The sequence below is a fragment of the Erinaceus europaeus genome, chromosome 16, assembly GCF_950295315.1.
Source record: "Erinaceus europaeus chromosome 16, mEriEur2.1, whole genome shotgun sequence".
Classification (NCBI taxonomy): Eukaryota; Metazoa; Chordata; class Mammalia; order Eulipotyphla; family Erinaceidae; genus Erinaceus; species Erinaceus europaeus.
Genome location: NC_080177.1, coordinates 47771058 through 47792405, shown reverse-complemented (window position 1 = coordinate 47792405; position 21348 = coordinate 47771058). Strand labels below are relative to the sequence as shown.

At 43.3% G+C, this 21348-nt stretch overlaps 2 protein-coding genes across 2 annotated transcripts in view; one reads left to right on the top strand and one right to left on the bottom strand.

Annotated features, from left to right (window-relative positions):
• Window positions 1-4675: 4675 nt before the first annotated feature.
• On the bottom strand, window positions 4676-19574 carry LOC132533381 (uncharacterized). The gene is made up of 4 exons (XM_060174184.1): window positions 19044-19574; window positions 16696-16756; window positions 7183-7220; window positions 4676-4744 (listed from the first exon to the last, which is right to left on the bottom strand). The coding sequence occupies exons 1-4, from the start codon at window positions 19572-19574 to the stop codon at window positions 4676-4678; spliced, it is 699 nt and encodes a 232-aa protein (XP_060030167.1).
• The window catches only part of VPS18 (VPS18 core subunit of CORVET and HOPS complexes), a 34613-nt gene continuing 32558 nt past the window's right edge, over window positions 19294-21348 (top strand). Inside the window, exon 1 of the mRNA XM_007536324.3 lies at window positions 19294-19663. Coding sequence (XP_007536386.1) covers window positions 19573-19663 — 91 coding nt within the window. The 5' untranslated portion in view covers window positions 19294-19572. The remainder of the gene's footprint in view (window positions 19664-21348) is intronic.

Sequence of the window (21348 nt, the reverse complement as noted above, 5' to 3'; positions counted from 1 at the left end):
CCTTGTGTTACTTTTCCTTCTAATCTCATTCTTGCTTCTTTACAAAGTTTTCTTGGAAATTTGAATTGGCTTAGGCAGTATCTTTATCTGCCTACAGTTGCCTGCAACCACTGTTCGATCTGTTAAAAGGAAACAAACAGCCCTCCTCAAAGCGTATGTTAACCCCCGAAGCCTCCTTGGCACTGGAAAAAGTTAACCAGGCTCTCCAGGACATGCACCTCATTCGGTTCTCCCCCTCCTCTCCAGTAAATCTTCTAATCTTTAACTCCACCCCCACAGTAGTGGGGGCATTGTGGCAGAAACATGGCGTTCTCGAATGGCCTCATACGCCAGTAGGCAGAGCTCCAAGACTCCTTACCAAGATTGATGCCTTAGCATTTATGGTTCGCCAAGGAAGAAACAGATCGGTTCAGGTCTTAGGAAGGGAACCAGATTCAATCATTCTTCCCTTTTCTCTCACAGATACAGAATGGCTCATATGCCACCATTCTCGTTTTGCCATAAGTTTAATGGGCTTTCCAGGACAATTAGATAATCATTTTCCCTCTAATAATTTGATAGCTTCTTTACCTCTGTTGCCTCTACTAGTACCTAAACTTTTCTCTCGAGATCCCATCCCCTCTGCTCCTACAGTGTTCACTGATGGTGGAAAAAAGGGAGCTGCTGCCCTTATATATTATCCAGACCAGCAATACCCCAAACCTCTCTTTACTGAACTTCCTGATAATTCCCCTCAGTACAAAGAACTTTATGCTGTTTTCCTTGCATTAAAAGCTGTACCAGAATCCTTCAACCTTTTTTCTGACAGTGTGTATACTGTTAACTTACTTCCATGGCTTGCTTGATCTTATGTAAGAATTGATGACAACCCACTTTCTCCTCTTTTAATTCAAATTGCCTCTATGCTCTGTTCTCGAACCCAACCACTGTATGTTCAGCACCTACGTTCCCACAGCCCTCTTCCTGGTCCCCTGTCCGAAGGGAATGCTGCAGCCGACCACCTTGCTTCCACAGGAACTCTCCTAGCCTCTGTCTCTAATCCTGCCGACTTTCATTCCCTAACCCATGTTAATCTTAAAGGTCTTCGAGCTCGATTTCCTGATATTCCTCTGCCACAGTTAAAACGTATTCTTGCTACATGTTCCTCCTGTGCAGGTCTAATCAAAACACCTGCTATTCAAACTCTGGGGGTTAATCCTCGAGGTTTAAAAGCCAACGCTCTTTTGGCAAATTGATGTTACCCACATACCCAACTTTGGCAAACAAAAATATGTGTTCGTCTCAATTGATACCTTCTCTAAGTTTATGTGGGCTACAGCTTAGACTGGAGAAAACTCAAAAAAGCTTATAAGCCATATGCTCTCCTGTTTTGTTGTAATGGGCTTACCTCTTCAAGTTAAAACTGATAATGGACATGCTTTTACCAGCAAACAATTTAAAGATTTTTGTTCTCTCTGGAACATTACTCATACTACAGGCATTCCGTATAATCCACAGGGACAAGGCATTGTTGAGAGGGCCCATCAAACTCTTAAGGCTCAATTAAATAAAGAAAAAGGGGAAATGTACCCCCCCAATATCCAGCTGGCAAAAGCCTTAACTACATTAAATCTCTTTAATATTTACAAAAACTCAGACCAACCTCCTATTATTCTTCATTGGCAAACACCACCCAACCTCCCAGCTATTAAAGTCAAATGGGAAGACCCACTTGATAAAATCTGGAAAGGACCTGACCCCCTGTTGACTATGGGGAGGGGTTTCACATGCATTTTTCCACAAAATTACTCCAAGCCTGTTTGGGTTCCTGCCTGCCATGTCCGGCAATACCCACATGATGGCGCTGATATCCCTGAAGAACAAGAAACACTGCAAGAAGACTGGCTGCAAGAGGACTGGCTGCAGGATGCACCCCAGGATCCATAATACAGCATGGCAGAATCAAAAAAAAAAATATATATATATATATGATTCACAGAACTCTCCCCCCCCCCGAATGTCTTATGCTATGACTGGCCAGTTGTGTTTTGTGAGTGAGTGAGTGAGAAAAAAAAAATTGAGTGAGTTGAGTGACCAAAATTTTTGTACGACCCATTGTGCTCAGAGTACTCTGAAAGTTAACTGACTTTATATAAAACGGCTGGACGCAGCCATGGTTTCTGGAGACGTCCAGAAACAGTCCAAAAATTGTTCATTCCCCTTTTTGATTTATTTTTTAAGTCTTGATATAAATATGAAATGTTTAGTCTTAAACTGTATGAGCAAAGATGGTTCAACTATGACAGTAGATCTAAATTTGTATTTGAAATGATATGTCTTATTTACAAGTTTTTCTCCTCCTGTGTGTTATAAACTATATGTTTAATATGGGTGTTTCAAGTTTGGTAAACATTAACTTAACGGTTAAATTGTAACTTCGAAGCTACATTCTTACGAGAAGAGGTAAAATCAATTCATTAAATTACAGCCATCCCCCGAAACCTATGATGTGTTTAAGGTAAAACTCTAAATATTCAACGTGACAATTCGTCATCTCCTAAGTTAAAATACAAATCCTCTATACAGGACATTTTTGGAGGGCCCCCAAAAATGTCCTGTAAGCTATCTTGTGGAAATTAATCCACAACAAATTTGGCATCAATCCGATATTGTAAATGTACCAAAAAATATTGTAAATTTATCAAAAAAAAATTGTCACTAAAATGTGTTAACTCTAGTAACCTGAGTTTGCTTAAAAACCCAATGTAAAAATAGTTAAGAATCAATATATGTGACTTAAATTCGGTATGAAAATTTTGCTATATAGAGACTGCTACATGAAGTCACATAAGATGGCCTTTACACGAAATTATAAAGATACCTAAACCAATTATAATCATTGAGTTATCAATTGTAGTAAACTTCTAATTTGTTACAAAGTTTTTTCATAAGTAATTGACTACAGCTATGACAAGCCTTCACATAAAGAAGCATCTGCTCATATAGAATCCCCAGAAATCCATCTTGGACCCCTGACCTCTGACATCACCCACAATTACAGCCATCCCCCGAAACCTATGATGTGACCTGACATGATCTGGAGAACCTGATTCACAGACTCCAAAGGACAAGACTTTCCTACTGCCTTTCTCTCAACCATCAGTGTCTGCTCTTCCTGCTTCTGTTTCGCCCATCATGTTTTGGCGGTTCCAGGTCACTCTCTACAGAGAAGAAAAGTTCCAGTGGCTGTCCTCCTCCATCAAGATAGACGTGTGGCATTTATTTCCTGGCCGTTGACATGGGACGGATGCTTCTATAGAACTTGCTGGACACTCCCTTTATACTGCTGGACTTCTTGAAGAATGACTGTAGCAGTTCATAGAACTTTCTGCCAGCTGACTCGGGATTTTGCAATGCCAGATCACCCCTCTAGCCCCTCGACTTATCAGGCCCCCACTCCTCCACCCATCAGGCTCACTCTGTCTCTTGCTACTCTTACTTATCCCTCCCTGTCTTGTGCTAGTTCTTTTTGAAGACACACGCTATCATTCTGCTTTCTTCCCAACAGGTTTCTGTTCACCCCTACACTGCTAGTCCCCTGACAGAAATGAAGCCTTTTACAGACATTGACCCGGCACACTGTAATGTGGGTGCTTAACTAAGTGAGGTACCACCTGGCCTCTTCATGTATTTGATAAAAAGAGAGAAATGAAGGAATGAGGGAATGAGGGAGAGAGATGCCTACAGCACTGCTTGTGAAACCTCCCCCTGTTGGAGGAGGAGCAGGAGCTTGAACATGGTAATATGAGAGCTCTACTGGGTGGGCCACTGCCCTGTCCACAATTTAAATATTTTTTAATATTTATTTATTCCCTTTTATTTCCCTTGTTGTTTTATTATTGTTGTTAGATAGGACAGAGAGAAATGGAGAGAGGAGAGGAAGATAGAGTTGGGAAGAGAAAGATAGACACCAGCAGACCAGCTTCACCACCTGTGAAAGGACTCCCCTGAAGGTGGGGAGCTGGGGGCTCAAACCAGGATCCTTACGCTGGTCCTTGTGCTTTGTGCCATGTGTACTTAACTCATTGCGCCACCACCTGACTCACGATTTAAATATATTTTTAAAGGAAAATCTCAGGCTGGGGAGAGAGCATAGTGATTATGCAAAAGACTTCCAAACCTGAGGCTTCAAAGTCCCAGGTTCAGTCCCCAGTACCACCATAAACCAGAGCTGAATAATGCTTTGGTTAAAAATAAAAATATAAATAAATAAATAAATATATTAATTCAGAAAATCAGCTTCTATGGGTGGCTCCATGGGGAAGTACACATGCAGGTTGAGGTCCAGCATTTGCAGTGAACACACAAAATACACATGAACATGTTGAGTCATGCTTTTCATTCAGACGGCACTTCCTGGGCATTTCCAGGGCATCAGGTCGCATGATCTAAAAGGCTGCAGGCAGGGTGAGGGCTGCTCGTTATGTTTTATTGGGTTTCACATTAATCAGAGACAGTCTCCTGACTGAGACATCTTTTGAAATGTATCCCAGATGAGGAGAACGGTCTGCCTGTGAGACGGTGTCCTGCAAACCAGTGTCCCCAGTGCTGTTCCCAGCTTCTCGAGGTGGATGGTGACAGGGGCCTGGCTCTCAGAGATCACAGACTGTTAGACACAGGCTAGTTCAGGTCATTACTAAGGGAAGGAGAGCTCGGGGGTTGCAGAAGTTGTCCAAAAGTAGGTGGCTGTGTTAGACTCCACATACTGTAAAGGAGAGGAGGCAGCCCAGAAGATGACACAGTGGGAAAATGTTGAACACTGGGTTTGATTCCTGGAATCACATGTGCCAGAGTGGTGCTCTGGTTCTCCCTCTCCCCTCTCAAATTGATAAATAATTTTTAAAAAGATTTAGTTAATTTTTACCAGAACACTGTTCAGCTCTGGTTTACAGTGGTACAGGCCATTGAACCTGGACATTGGAGCCTCAGGCAAGAAAGTTTTTGCATAACCATTATGCTATGTACCCCAGCACAAAAAAAATTTATTTATTAATGAGAAGAGAGAGAAAGAAAACCAGAGCATTGCTCTGGTACATATGCTGTAGGGACTGAATTTGGGACCTCATATTTGAGAGTCCAATACTTTATTCACTGTGCTATCTCCAGGTCTGTGACAAAGAAATCTTGAAAAACGGAGTTGGGTGGTAGTGCAGCGGGTTAAGCGCACGTGGCACAAAGCGCAAGGACAGGCCTGATGATGGTGGTTCCAGCTCCGGGCTCCCCACCTGCAGGGGAGTCGCTTCATAGGCGGTGAAGCAGGTCTCCAGGTGTCTATCTTTCTCTCCCCCTTGTCTCTGCCTTCCCCTCCTCTCTTCATTTCTCTCTGTCCTATTCAACAACAATACTAACTACAACAACAATAAAAACAACAAAGGCAACAAAGAGAAAATAAATATTTAAAAAAAAAAGAAATCTTGAAAAACAAATAATAAACCCTGGGGCTGGGTGGTGGCACACCAGGCTGAGTGTACACATTATCCTGAGCAAGGACCCAGATTCAAGCCCCTCATCCCCATCTATAGGGGGCAAGCTTCAGTGAGTGGTGAAGCAGTGCTGCAGATGCCTCACTGTCTCTATATTCCCTCCTCCCCTCTCACTCTCTGTCCTACCAAATATACGAAAAATAAAGGTGGTCTGGGAGGTGGCACAGTGGATAGAGCACTGAACTCTCAAGCATGAGGTCCTGAGTTCAATCCTAGGCAGCACATGTACCAGAGTGATGGCTGGTTCTTTCTCTCTGCCTATATTTTCTATGAATAAATAAATAAATAAAATAGTTTTTAAAAGAAAAGAATAAGAAAGTAGTCAAAACTTCAGGACTCCAGAAGCCCCAAGCCCAAAGCTGTTGCTGCCATAACTGCATGTCTGTGTGTGTATGGGGGGGCAGGTCTGTCTCCCTTCAATAAAGTTAAAATAAATAAAGAAAAAAATAAAGCAAAAATAAATAAATCCTATGTGCCAACAACTGTACTGTAAACATTAATCACATATTAAAAACTGAATAAATCTTTTACAAAGCTATACTGATATTGAAACTTTTCTTTTTAAATATATATATATATATTTAAAGATTTTGTTTATTTATGAGAAAGACAGGAGGAGAGAGAAAGAACCAGACATCACTCTGGCACATATGCTGCCGGGGATCAAACTCAGGACCTCATGCTTGAGAGTCCAAAGCTTTACCACTGCACCACCTCCCAGACCACAATATCGAAACTTTTCATTGTTATACCAAATCATAGCAAAGTATGTCATTTTTAATACACTATGAATAATGATTATTAAAGAAGTTATTACTTCAATTTTTAAAAATTTTTAAATTTTTACTTTATTTATTGATTATTGGATAGAGACAGAGAAATTGAGAGGGGAGGGGGAGGTAGAGAGGAAAAGAAAGAAGCCCAGGAGTCGGGTGGTAGCATAGTGGGTTAAGTCCACGTGGTGCAAAGCGCAAGGACCAGAGTAAGGATCCCGGTTTGAGCCCCCCCCCCCCGCTCACCACCTGCAGGGGAGTCACTTCACAGGTGGTGAAGCAGGTCTGCAGGTGTCTTGTCTTTCTCTCCCCTTCTCTGTCTTCCCCTCCTCTCTCCATTTCTCTCTGTCCTGTCCAACAACGATGACATCAGTAACAACCACAATAATAACTAATAACTACAACAATAAAACAATAAGGGCAACAAAAGCAAATAAATAAATATTAGTAAAAAAAAAAAAGAAAGAAAGAAAGATGCCCTGCTTCACCACTTGTGAAGCTTTCCCCCCTGCAGGTGGGGACCAGGGACTTGAACCTGGGTCCTTGAGCATTGCAACATGTTCGTTCAACCAGGTGTACTACCAGCTGGCCCCATTACTTCAAATTTTTATGCACATATTGGAATCTAAATACCAAAGCAATCTGGTGTTCTTTATCATCCATTTCAATGACTAACTTTTTTTTTTTTAACCACCAGGGCTACTCCTTTTGATTTCAGACAGACGGTGAAAGAAGAGACACTACGACCACCTATTACCCATAAAGCTTCTCCAGATGTCATGTACAGTGTTTCTACCAGATAAGGTACCTCCCAGCCCCTCATTATTACTATTTTTTTTGGAGGGCAGGGTTTTCATTTTTAAAGATTTATTTATTTACTTACTTACCTTCTCTGAGGCTCCACCGCTCCAAGGTGACTTTTCAGCTAAAAAAGAGTGAGAGAGGCATAGAAAATGAAACTTCAACACCAAAGCTTGCTTCAGTGCTGTAGGGACCAGGCTCAAATCTGAAACACTATACTATCCAGGCAAGCAAGCGGCAAACGCTAGAAGAACCCAGGCAAGCTATTGCGCCTTCCTCTTCCATTTCTCTCTTAAGGAAGTGTTCTGGCCCATCCTTTCAGTAACTTCTCCAGAACCCTGCACCTACAACCACAGGTGGATGGAGAAGAGAGTAGTTGGTAGGTCCTGTCCTGCCCTGAATGGGGCTTTAACTTTCCCTCAAAGAGGAAAGGATTTTTGGGAACTGGGGAAATTCTACTAGGTTTAGAAACATCTGGAAGGAAGCCAAACAGGAAGAAGATGTGCAGCACTTGAAAAGGTATTATGAGGGGGCCGGGTGGTAGCACATATGTTACAGTGCACAAGGACCCAGGTTCAAGCCCCTGGTCTCCACCTTCAGGGGGAAAGCTTCACAAGTGGTGAAGTAGTGCTGCAGGTGTCTCTCTGTCTCTCTTCCTCTCTATCACCTGCTTCCCTCCAGTTTCTGGCTATGTCTATCCAATAAGTAAATAAAGATAATTAAATTTTTAATTATATATATATATAAAAGAAAAGCTGTTATGAGTGAGATGAGGGTCTCTTTCCTTTCAGCATTTTTGCCACCATGGTTATTGCTGGATTCAGTGCCTGCTCAGCTCTACCATTTCCAGTGACCCCTTTGCCTTTTTCTATCTTTTTGATAGAAGGTGAGAGACAACAAGGACACACACACATACACACACACACACACACACACACACACAGAGACTGAAACTCTTGCTTTACTGCTCAAGAAACTCTCATGTACAGATAAAGTGAATAAAGCACTGGACTCTCAAGCATTAGGTTCTGAGTTCCATCATTGCACTTCAAATCTTGGTCTTCAGAATGACAAAATAAGCATCCAAGTGCACTATTTTCTCATCCACCAAAAATTTATTATTTAAATTTGTATTCATTAGTTTATGAGAGAGAGAGAGTCACCAAACATTACCCTGGCATATGTAATGCTAGAGAGAGACACAGAGAGAGAGAGAGTCACCAAACATTACCTTGGCATATGTAATGCTAGCGAGAGAGAGTCAGCAAACATTACCCTGGCATATGTAATGCTAGAGACTGAATCTGGGATTTTTGTCCAATATGTAGTCAATATACCACCTTTCAGATTGAGCTCCCCTCTGTCTATCTGTCTAGCTATCTCTCTCTCTTGGAAAGTGAATCCTTGTGGTCTGAGAGGTGGCACAGTGGATAAAACGTTGGTCTCTCAAGCTTGAGGTCCTGATTTCAATCCCTGGCAGCACATGTACCAAAGTGATGTCTGGTTCTTTCTCTCCTACCCCTCTCATTAATAAATAAATAAAACATTAAAAAAAAATGAGTGGTCCGGGAGGTGGCGCAGTGTATAAAGCATCGGACTCTTAAGCATGAGGTCCTGAGTTCAATCCCCGGCAGCACAGGTACCAGAGTGAAGTCTGGTTCTCTCTCTCTCCTCCTATCTTTCTCATTAATAAATAAATAAAATATTTTTTAAATTATTTAAAAAAAAGAAAAGTGAATCCTTAAAAAAATAAAGAAATATGAGACTCAATTTGGGAGGTGGTGCAGTGAATAAGGTATTGGTCTCTCAAGTTCAATCCCCAACACTGAATGTCCCAGAGTGATACTTTGGTTCTCTCTCAACCCCTACCTCATAAATACATCCATAAGTACTAAAAAGAAGAGGAGGAGGAGAAAAAGATGAAGAAAGGGGAAAGAAAGAAAATGTTTGGGCTGACAGAATAGATCACCTGGACAGTGCTCTGTTTTGCTATGTGTGCGAACCATATTTGAACCTGGCCCCCAGTGTGCTGGAGGAAGCTTTGGTGCTATGGTTTCTTTCCCTTTCTCAATGAGACTGTTTTGCGCCTTCTATCTAAAAAAGGAAATTTAAATCTCGGCCTAAACAGGGGGTAAAGCCCCAGAAACTATAAACAAACAAACAAAACAGCCTGAAGAAATATAAATAATTTACTTCCACTAATCATAATATATCTTGGACTGGGGGAGATAGCATAATGGTTATGCAAAAATATTTTCATGACTGAGACTACAAGGTCCCAGGTTCAATCCCCAGCACCACCTTAAGCTAGAGCTAAACAATGCTCATATTTAAAATAATAAGATGGTGCAGTGAATACAGCAGTGAACTCTCAAGCATCTCATAAATAGTTTATTTATAACATTTATTTATGAGAGAGAGGGACAGAGAACAAGGGCATCACTGGCACAAACAATGCCAGGGACTGAATTCAGGATCATCCCTTTCCTCAGCTGATGCTAAGGTGCTTGGCTCTTTTAAAGGAGTTAAAGTTGTGCTGAAGTAAGGCCATCACTCAGCTATGAGCATTGCACGCACCTGGTAGCCTGAATCTTGGCCTTGGTCTCCAAGCTCATCTGAATCTACTCAACCCTCACTCTGCACAAGAAGGTGACTGTCACGGAGAACAAAATCAAAGCCCCACCAGAGGCTTTTTGGCCCTAAGCTGAGAAGAAAACTGAAGCAAAGAATAATTTAAGGAGTTTGATCATGGGTTTTGTTCTCTTCGATTAGGCCTCTTAATATATGGTCAATAAATAAGTGAATGCTAAAAACAAAGAAAGAAGGAAAGAGAGAGAGAGAAAGAGAAAGAAAGAAAGAAAGAAAGAAAGGAAGGAAGGAAGGAAGGAAGGAAGAAAGAAAGAAAGAAAGAAAGAAAGAAAGAAAGAAAGAAAGAAAGAAAGAAAGAAAGAAAGAAAGAAGGGAGGGAAGGGAGGAAGAAAAGGGAGGCCGGGGGAGGCCGGGGGAGTCCGGTGGTAGCCCAGGGGTTAAGCGCACGTGGCAAAGCGCAAGGACCCTGTGGAAGGATCCCGGTTGAGCCCCGGGCTCCCCACCTGCAGGGGAGTCACTTCACAAGCGGTGAAGCAGGTCTGCAGGTATCTTTCTCTCCCCCTCTCTGTCTTCCCCTCCTCTCTCCATTTCTCTCTGTCCTATCCAACAACGATGGCATCAATAACAACAACAATAATAACTACAACAATAAAACAAGGGCAACAAAAGGAAATAAAAAAATTTTAAAAAGGGAAGAAAGAAAAAGAAAAGGGAGTCTGGTGGTATCGCAGTGGGTTAAGTGTAGGTGGTGCGAAGCACAAGGACCAGCGTAAGGATCCGAGTTCCAGCCCCCCACCCCCCACCTGTAGGGGAGTCGCTTCACAGGCGGTGAAGCAGGTCTGCAGGTGTCTCTCTTTCTCTCCTCTCTGTCCCCCCCATTTCTCTCTGTCATAACAACAACAACATCAATAACAACAACAACAATAATAAAAAACAAGGACAACAAAAGGGAAAATAAATATAAAAATAAGTAAATAAATAAAGAAAAAAGAAAGAAAGTCCAGTGCTTTATTCGCTTCACTGCCTCCCTGGTGGCACCTTTTAATAAAGGGGGGGGGGCAGAGAGAGAGAGAGGTCAAAACCAGAATCTTACATGTGTCTTAACATTTTTAAATGCCCTTTACTGAACTGAAGGTAGCACAATGAAGATAGCACACTATGAAAAAAGACTATCATACCTGAGCTCTGAGGTGCCAGGTTCAATCCCCAGCACCACCATGAGCCAGAATTGAGCAATGATCTGCTTAAACAAACAGCTCCACCACTGAATGACCTCCTAGTTCTAAAAGATTATTATTATTGTTACTCTTCATTTAAGTTAATCAAACCATAACTTGGTCTTCATTCAACTAATTCTTACCAACAGGTAACTTATATTGAACATTTTCTTTCTTTCTTTTTTCCTTTCTTTCTTTCTTTTTCTTTACCAGAGCATTGATCAGCCCTGGCTTATGGTGGGACTTTGAGTGGTCCAGGAGGTAGCACAGTGGATGAAGCGCTGGATTCTCAACCATGAGGTCCCAAGTTCAGTTCCTGGCAGCATATGTACCAGAATGATGTCTGGTTCTTTCTCTCCTCCTATCTTTATCATGAATAAATAAATAAATTCTTAAAACAAACAAACAAAAAACCCCCTGAGATTTCAGAGCCTCTGGCATGAGAGTCTTTGCATAACCATTATGCTATCTACCCCAGCCCTTGAACATTTTCTAGGTATCAACATAGTACTGGTAATAATAATAATAATAATAATAATAATAAATCAAAAAAATTTATGGGGGGATTAATATTTTACAGTCAACAGTAAATACAATAGTTTGTACATGCATAACATTTCTCAGTTTTCCACATAACAATACAACTCCCACTAGGTCCTCTGTCATCCTTTTCCATGACCTAAACTCTTCCCACTCACCCCAGAGTCTTTTACTTTGGTGCAATACACCATAATTATTATTTTTTATAAGGATTAAAAAACTTTTTTTTACACCAGAACACTGCTCAGTTCTGGCTTATGGTGGGGCTGGGGATTGAACCTGGGACCTCAGAGCCTCAGGCTTGAAAGGCTTTTGCATAACCATTATGCTGTCTCCCCAGCCCTAAAATAATTATTTTTAAAATTAAAATACAATAATAAAAATATAAAGTTTAAAAACTAAAAAAGGGGGGGCAGGATAGATAGTATAATGGTTATGCAAAGAGATTCTCATGCCTAAGGCTTCAAGGTCCCAGGTTCAGTCCCCTGCACCACCATAATCCAGAGCTGATCAGTATCTGGTAAAAAAAATAAATGAAATAAAAAAGATAAACATACTACTGGTTAATTTATAATCTCCTAAAATACTTGCAATAGAATAAAGCAGACCTGCCTTCCTTTTTCTTCTTCTTCTTCTTCTTCTTCTTCTTCTTCTTCTTCTTCTTCTTCTTCTTCTTCTTCTTCTTCTTCTTCTTCTTCTTCTTTTGTCTTTTTTTCCCCAGAGCACTGCTCAGTTCTGGCTTATGGTGGCACTGGATATTGAACCTGGGGTATCAGAACTTCAGGCTTGAAAGTCATTTGCATAACCATTATGCCATCTGTCTGGCTCTGGTTTGGTTTGAATATCAGGCTCCAGCTCTCCCCCACTTCCTTGCTGCATGACCCTGGACAAACTGCTCAACAGTGTGAACTTTGGTTTCTGTCTTAGTTATTTTTTAAGGTTACACATTTTTTTTTCTTTTTTATCTTTATTTATTTATTGGATTGAGATAGCTGGAAACTGAGAGGGAAGGGGGTGATAGGAAGGGAAAGAGACAGAGAGATACCTGCAGCCCTGCTTCACCACTCGCAAAGCTTTCCCCTTGCAGGTGGGGACCAGGGGCTCGAACCCGGGTCCTTTCTCACTATAACATGTGCGCTCAACTAGGTGCGCCACCATTTGGCCCCTGGTTTCTGCCTTTGTAAAGCCAAGAAAAGAGCTTCCTGGTATCATACAAAGGGTGAAGTGAATCACAATGGAAGTTAGGGACACAGCAGATTGCTGCTTTGTCAGTGTTCAGCAAATGTACCCCATAATGACTTGACCCTGGCTTGGACCTATTTGTTTCTCTCTTTTCTTAAATTTATTTTTATTATTGGATAGAGACAGAGAGAAACTGAGAGAGGAGGGGAGAAAGAGAGAGAGAAAGACACCTGCAGTCCTGCTTCACCGCTTAAGAAGCTTTCCCCATGCAGGTGGGGAGGACCTATTTGTTTCTCTAGCAGGGACAGCAGGTGATCTGGGATGGAGCCCTAAGCTCAAGGGAGGGTGGCTCCAGGACCCAGATCACTTGTCCTAGATGGACAGTTACTGACACCCACACCCACTAGGGTGTGCTATCCTTGCTCCTGGACTATGGACACTTCAGAGGGAGAGTCCCTGCATCCCAGAGAGACATGGGCTCCTCAGGGAGACAGAAGTCCTTTAGTTACAGGACCCCAGCCCTCTGAATGCCACTACAAAGCTCCTACATCTAGCTACAGTGTCACTATCCCTCCCTACTGGGATTCACAGGCACAGGTCCCCCAGAGTTCCGGGGTAGACACGTTTGCCCATTGTATCCCTGGCCATGCCCCAGAACCTGGGACAGTGTCTGGCAACATGTGTTCCCTTGTGGCAGGACAACTAAGCACTATCAGCTACTGTTCTTTTTTATTTATTTTATTTCTTTTTTTATTGGGGAATTAATGTTTTACATTCAACAGTAAGTACAATAGTTTGTACATGCATAACATCCCCCAGTTTCCCATATAACAATACAACCCCCACTAGGTCCTCTGAATCCTTCTTGGACCTGTATTCTCCCCACCCACCCACCCCAGAGTCTTTTACTTTGGTGCGATATGCCAATTCCATTTCAGGTTCTACTTGGTTTTTTGTTTTGTTTTTTCTGATCTTGTTTTTCAACTTCTGCCTGAGAGTGAGATCATCCCATATTCATCCTTCTGTTTCTGACTTATTTCACTCAACATGATTTTTTCAAGGTCCATCCAAGTTGGGCTGAAAACAGTGAAGTCACCATTTTTTACAGCTGAGTAGTATTCCATTGTGTATATATACCACAACTTGCTCAGCCACTCATCTGTTGTTGGACACCTGGGTTACTTCCAGGTTTTGGCTATTACAAATTGTGTTGCCAAGAACATATGTGTACACAGATCTTTTTGGATGGGTGTGTTGAGTTCCTTAGGATATATCCCCAGGAAAGGAATTGCAGAATCATAGGGTAGGTCCATTTCTAGCCTTCTGAGAGTTCTCCAGACTGTTCTCCACAGATGTTGGACCAATTGACATTCCCACCAGCAGTGTAGGAGGGTTCCTTTGAGCCCACAACCTCTCCAGCATTTACTGCTTTTCTGATGTATGACATTCTCACAGGATTGAAGTGGTATCTCATTGTTGTCTTTATTTGCATTTCTCTGACAATCAGAGACTTGGAGCATTTTTTCACGTGTTTCTCGGCCTTCTGGATCTCTTCTGTGGTGAATACTCTGTCCAAGTCCTCCCCCCATTTTTGGATGGGGTTATTTGTTGTCTTGTGGTTGAGTTTGGCAAGCTCTTTATATATGTTGGTTATTAAACTCTTGTCTGATGTATGGTATGTAAAGATCTTCTCCCATTCTGTGAGGGGTCTCTTGGTTTGGGTAGTGGTTTCTTTTGCTGTGAAGAAGCTTTTTAATTTGATGTAGTCCCATAGGTTTATAATTGCCTTAGTCTTCTTTGTAATTGGATTCATTTCATTGAAGATGTCTTTAAAATTTATGCAGAAAAGAGTTCTGCCAATATTTTCTTCTAAGTATCTGATAGTTTGTGGTCTAACATCCAAGTCCTTGATCCACTTGGAATTTACTTTTGTATTTGGTGAAATCCAGTGGTTCAGTTTCATTCTTCTGCATGTTTCAACCCATTGTTTCCAACACCACTTATTGAAGAGACTCGGCTTTTCCCATTTAATAGTTTGAGTCCCTTTGTCAAAGATTAGATGTCCATAGGTGCGGGGGCTTTTTTTTTTTTAATTTAGAGCTTTACTGGTTTACAGTAAAGTCTTTATTTTTTTTTTACCATTCCCATCACCAAAGGTATGTATCCCCATCCCTACCCCCATAAGTAGTTCTCCCACAATGTAGTTCTCCCACAGTCTTATAGGGTGACATTTTCCCCATTCATATGTTCAATTCTCTGTATTTCACTCATATGAGTGAAACCATTCTGTAGTTGTTCTTTACCTCCTTATTTGCTTCACTAAACTACCATGTGTGAACTATCTGCTCGCTCCCCCACTGCACCTGCTAGCTGCATCAAAGATAGTACTAATTGTGTCTACCCTGTGACTCCAGGACCTTGTTCAATGCAGGTATTGCATTCAACAACTACCTCTTGCTTCCTTATTTATTTATTTGGGACATGAAACAGAGATGGAGGGAGCGATACATCACAACACTGAAGCTTCCACCAGTGGGGGCTGGACTGAACCTGGATCCTGAACATGGTAAAGTAGCACACTATCCACCTCATCCTTCTCTTAAAAAAGTTGTTATTTATTTTTATTTAAAAAATGATTCATCTAATTTATTTATCTTTAAAAATACTTTTTATTTATTAATGAGAAAGATAGGAGGAGAGAGAGAGAGAACCAGACATCATCACTCTGATACATGTGCTGCTGGGGACTGAACTCAGGACCTCATGCTTGAGAGTCCAATGCTTTATCCACTGCACCACCTCCCAGACCACTACCTGATTTCTTTATTTAGGTGGGTAGGTGGGGTTATGAACCCAGGTCCTTGCACACTGTAATATGTGCTCTACTAGGTCACCACCACCTAGCCCTCTAGTTATCAATGAGGAAGAAGCAGAGCATCTTTCTGGCTTGTCTTCTTCTAGCGTTTGCCCTTCTTCCGTAGCCAGTCAACAGCGTCAGGTTGAGCCTGATGTAAAGTTTCGAGACCTCCTTTGAATCTGGAGAGGTGGCAGTCGTTGACCATGTGGGTCATAGTCTGTCTGTAGCTGCAGGGGCAGATCAGGTCATCTCTGGCTCCCCAGCGATGGAACATAGCGGTGCACCGGCCATGGCCTGTTCGATAGCGATTGAGGAGGGCCCAATCATAACGTGCTAGGTCAAAGCCGGGTTGATGCTTACAGGGGTCTGAGATGAGGTGTTTGTTCTTTACCTCAGCTGACTGCCAACTCTGTTTCCAAGAGTCTGGAACAGAGAAGTTCAATGTAGGTGTAGGGGACCAGATTGGATGATGAGACGTCAAGCATTGGACAGGGTGGGTGGAGATATCCGCGTATATTGGCAGGTCCGGTTGAGCGTAGATGTGGGAAATGAACTTAGATGATGCCGCATCCCGACGAATATCTGGCGAGGCGATGTTGCTAAGAACTGGCAGCCATGGAACCGGGGTGGAACGGATGGTTCCAGAAATTATCCTCATGGAGGAGTATAATTTGGAATCGACCAAGTGGACATGGGGGCTACGGAAACATACTGGGGCACAGTATTCTGCAGTGGAATAGCAATTAATGCCAGAGATGATGATCGTAGTGTGGAAGCGCTGGCGCCCCATGAGGAGCTGGCCAGTCTTGCAATGATGTTATTCCTTGCACCCACCTTTGCTGCACTTTTTATGAGTTGTTCGTGAAATGACAGGGTGCGATCGAGAGTAACGCCAAGATAGACTGGCTGGGCTTCATGCCGGATTCTTGTATCATCAAGCTGCACATTAAGCTCACGTGAGGCCGAGGCATGGTGTAGATGGAAAACAGATGATACCGTTTTTGCAGTGCTAGGGATTAGTCGCCATTTTTTACAGTAATCAGATATCAGAGACATGTCTTTCGTGAGTGTTTCCTCGAGGATGTCAAACTTGGATGCCTGAGTTGCACAGCAGATGTCATCGGCGTAGATGAACTTCCTTGAAGAAGTTTCTGGAAGGTCATTGATGTAAATATTAAATAGCGTAGGAGTCAGAACAGAGCCCTGGGGGAGGCCACTTGAGACAAGTCTCCATCTGCTAGACTTGTCACCCAGATGCACCCGGAATCTTCTGTTCTGAAGGAGAAATGATATAGTGTTGGCCACCCATGGAGGCAGGCATCTTGAGATCTTGACTAGGAGACCACGGTGCCAGACCGTGTCATAGGCTACTGTGAGATCAACAAAGACTAAGATCAACCCAGTCTGGAAAAGAGAAATTTCCCATGAGTGGTCATCCCACTTCCGTTTATCCTGTCCATCTCCAAAACTCTCTCCCTTTACACTGTCTGAACTGGAAGACGCTTTGAAGAGGGTTAAACCAGGAACGGCTGCTGGCTATGATAACATCACCCCAGAACTCATTCTTAACTTGGGCCCCGCGGCAAAGAAGTGGCTCACTACATTCCTGTCCCACATCTTGGAATCTAAATCTATGCCCAAAATCTGGCGTCGTGCGAAGATAATAGCAGTTTTGAAACCAAAGAAAGACCCAACACTGGCTGCCAGCTATAGACCAATTTCTCTCCTCTCCGTGTGTTACAAACTCCTTGAGAGGCTGCTTCTGTCACGAATTTCTCCTCTCACAGAGAAATTCCTATCATCTGCCCAAGCTGGTTTCCGCCCAGGAAGATCTACCTGTGAACAAGTCCTGGCCCTCTCAACTTACATTGAAAATGGATTCCAGAAGAATTTAAAGACGGGTGCTGTCTTTGTTTCTGGCTTATGATGTAGGATCAAATTTGTAATAGCCAAAACCTGGAAGCAACCCAGGTGTCCAACAACAGATGAGTGGCTGAGCAAGTTGTGGTATACACACACAATGGAATACTACTCAGCTATAAAAAATTATGACTTCACCATTTTCAGCCCATCTTAGATGGACCTTGAAAAATTCATGTTAACTGAAATTAAGTCAGAAACAGAAGGATGAATATGAGATGATCTCACTCTCAGGCAGAAGTTGAAAAACAAGATCAGAAGAGAAAACACAGGTAGAACCTGAACTGGAATTGAGGTATTGCACCAAAGTAAAAGACTCTGGGGTGGGGGGTGGGGAGAGAATACAGGTCCAAAAAGGATGAGAGGATCTAGTGGGGGTTGTATTGTTATATGGAAAACTGGGAAATGTTATGCATGTGTAAACTATTGTATTTACTGTCGAATGTAGAACATTAATTCCCTAATAAAGAAATTTAAAAAAAGAGGAAAAAAAAAAAAGCTCAACTTTTTTTTGGGGAGTGTAACCTGGGGCTTGCATGTCCAAGTCCCTGAGTTTGATACCTGGTACTGGGTTCTGAGTGGTGCTTTCGTTTCTTTCTCTGCTTTAAAAAAATTTTTTAAATTATTTTATTAATGATTTAAAAAATTATGAGATAATGGGTATAATTCCACACTCTTCCCATCACAAGTTCTGTTTCTCCACTCCCTCTATTGGAAACTGTAGTAGTTCTCCCAAGGTCACAGATATGGGTTGACTATTACCTATATTTATATATATTTGCCCGTTTTTCCTATGGTCCTGCCTTCTCTTCCTTTCCAAGTCATACCTAGTACTTCCGAGTGTCCTTCCTCCCCCCACCCCCCTTTCTGGGTCCTGATGGAATTGGAACTCAGAGCCCTCTGGGGGTATGGACCACAATTATTTTTAAAGATTTTAAAAATATTTATGTATTTATCCTCTTGTTGCCCTTGTTTTATTGTTGTAGTTATTATTGTTGTTGTTACTGATGCTGTTGTTTTTGTTGGATAGGACAGAGAAATGGAGAGAGGAGGAGAAGACAAAGACAGACACCTGCAGACCTGCTTCACCGCCTGTGAAGCGACTCCCCTGCAGGTGGGGAGCCGTGGCTCGAACCGGGATCCTTACACTGGTCCTTGCGCTTCGCGCCACCTGCGCTTAACCCGCTGCGCTACAGCCCGACTTGTCCCAATTCTTTATTTTTTAATATTTAATTTATTTATTAATGAGAGGGATAGGAGGAGAGAGAAAGAACCAGACATCACTCTGGAACATGTGCTGCCGCGGATGGTTCTCAGAACCTCATGTTTTATCCACTGCGCCACTTCTTTTTGGGGTGCAGAAGGTATGAGTTCTGGCTTCTGTAACTGCTTCTCTGCTGGACATGGGCTTTGTCAAATCGACCCATACCCGCAGCCCCTCTCTACCTTTCCCTATGGGGGGGTCGTTCCCGGGAGACGGCCTCACGACCTCGCCTATTCGTCCCGGAACCTCTCTTTGCTTCAGGATGGAAAGCGGTGTTGGACTGGGAAGCCGTCAGCCCATCTGAACCTGCGCAGCCCCGAGGAGGCCTGGGGGTGGGGGGTGGGGGGATAGAGTGAGAAAGCCGAGATCGCCTCTTACTGTCGAAACTCGGAGTTGCAGCAGGACTGGCGGTGGGGCTGCTGCCCAGCCCGGCCAGCCACCCTTACCCAGCTGGGTCTGGGCGGAGTCCCGGCGCCACCCATCAACTAGCCTCTCCTCTGCCGCCTCCAAGGGGCTCCTAACCACCCACCCGCGACGGACGCCTAGACGAATTGGCGCGCGAGTTACGTGAGCCCGGGGGCGCTCGGAAATTACGTCATAAGCGAGCGTCCAGGCGGCAGAAGTCAGCTGAGCTGTAGGGGAGCTGGGGAGCCCCTGTAATCGGCTTCTGGTGGTCTTCGTTTTCTGGGGGCTACAGCGAGGTGCAAAACTGCACCAAATTCGAGGGAGAGGGCTCCCCGGCATCTCCCCCCAGGAGGTGGAAGCAAGAAGCTCTTCAGGTCTGTGGAAAAGCTGCAGCGGCAGGTTGCCGGGACTTGTCAGTTCGTGTGCGGCGCGGCGGGAGTCCCAGCTGGCAGCCCCGCTGTGATCTCGGGGCCCGGGACTGGAGGCGTGGACACCGGTCACCATGGCGTCCATCCTGGATGAATACGAAGACTCCCTGTCTCGCTCAGCAGTCTTGCAGCCTGGCTGCCCCAGCGTCGGCATCCCTCATTCGGGTAAGGAAGGCCTGGCGCCGCTGCCATCCCCATATCTTCCTTCTGGTGTGGACTCGCCCTCTCGATGGGCCGCTCGGGTCTAGATCATTATCGTCGTCTGTCACTCCTGACCCCCGGTCGATGGACTATCGGATTTTAAAAGATAGTCTCGGTGACGGTTACCGAGGCTCTGCCACTAAGCTGCTTGTAAAAGGGAACTAGGAAGCCAGAGAAGGAAGTCATTTGTCTGCAGGGCTGCTGTTGGGAGAAATGAAAAATAAACCTTAGATTAGTTTAGGAGTCCCTCTCTGCCGTGGGAGGAGAAAGATGGAGGAGCACATGTTTGCCCGCTCGTGAATAAAGATTAAAAAGAAAAAGAAAAAGAAACCTTAAACTTCTCCTGACACTGTGCTTTTCCTGCCACGTCCTTCTGGAGGTGGGAAAGAAAAAGCAAAGAAACAAAAGCTGGTAAACAGGACTACTGTAGGGAAAGGAGGCATGGTACTAGAGAGAACTTTGTCAGTGAACCGGGGAATATGAAGGCTTTTAGAACTTGCTAGAGTGAGTGCAGCCTGGAAGGAGCCAATTAGACCGATTAGAAAGGTTTCCCCAAGGGGCCAGTCTCTGGCACCCTGGTAGAGCCACATGTTACCATGCTCTAGGACCAGAGTTCAAGTGCCCTCACCTGTAGAGGTGAAATTTCACAAGTAGTGAAGCAGTACTGCAAGTGTTGCTCTTTACTCTTCTCTATCTCACCATCCCCTCTCAGTTTCTCTGTCTTACCAAATAAATAAAGTTGGTGAGGGGGAGTCAGGCAGTAGCGCAGCGGGTTAAGTGCATGTGGCATGAAGCACAAGGACCGGCTTAAGGATCCCGGTTCGAGCCCCGGCTCTCCACCTGCAGGAGAATCGCTTCACAGGCGGTGAAGCAGGTCTGCAGGTGTCTATCTTTCTCTCACCCTCTCTGTCTTCCCGTCCTCTCTCCATTTTTCTCTGTCCTGTCCAACAAGGACAACATCAATAACTACAACAACAATAAAAAAACAAGGGCAACAGAAGGGAAAATAAATAGATAAACATTTTTAAAAAGTTGGTGAGGGGGAGGTCTCCCACGGCAACTTCTGCTCTCATTCTGGAAACTCCAAGAGCACTACTGCTTGGAGAATGTGGAATAGAGAGTGGACCTAGACTGTTTTACTTAGGTTGGGGTTGTAGGTCTGTTTTTGTTTGTTTGTTTGTTTGTTTGTTTTTTACCAGAACTCTGTTCAGTTTTGGCTTCTGGTGGTGTGGAGGATTTTGAACCTGGGATGTTGGATCCTCAGGCATGAGGGTCTGTTTGCATAACCATTACACTATCTATCCTCTGCCCTATTTTGGTTTTTTTTTATTTTTAATTTTTATTTATAAAAAGGAAACACTAACAAAAACCATAGGATAAGAGGGGTACAACTCCATACACTTCTTACCACCAGAACAACTTATCCCATCTCATCCCCTGATACTTTCCTATTCTTTATCCCTCTGGGAGTATGGACCCAAGGTCATTGTGGGATGCAGAAGGTGGAAGGTGAATTTTAATTTTTATGTCTTCGTTCCTATTAATGGGTTAAAATGAAATGTGGTTCTTAGCTTTCATTCTGTATTTCTTTTTTTCATCTAGAGATAGAGTAAGTTTGTAGTGTTCTTTATCTATCTTCTGCTTTGAAT

Excerpts from the sequence above, each read along its gene's own strand:
- LOC132533381 (XM_060174184.1), bottom strand. The coding sequence starts at position 19,574 with ATGGTGACCGGTGTCCACGCCTCCAGTCCCGGGCCCCGAGATCACAGC. Across the intron at positions 16,757-19,043 it reads TGCAACTCCGAGTTTCGACA|AACAGAAGATTCCGGGTGCA; the intron begins GTAAGAGGCGAT and ends TTTCTCCTTCAG. Across the intron at positions 7,221-16,695 it reads ATGGAGACTTGTCTCAAGTG|CTGAAAAGTCACCTTGGAGC; the intron begins GCCTCCCCCAGG and ends ACTCTTTTTTAG.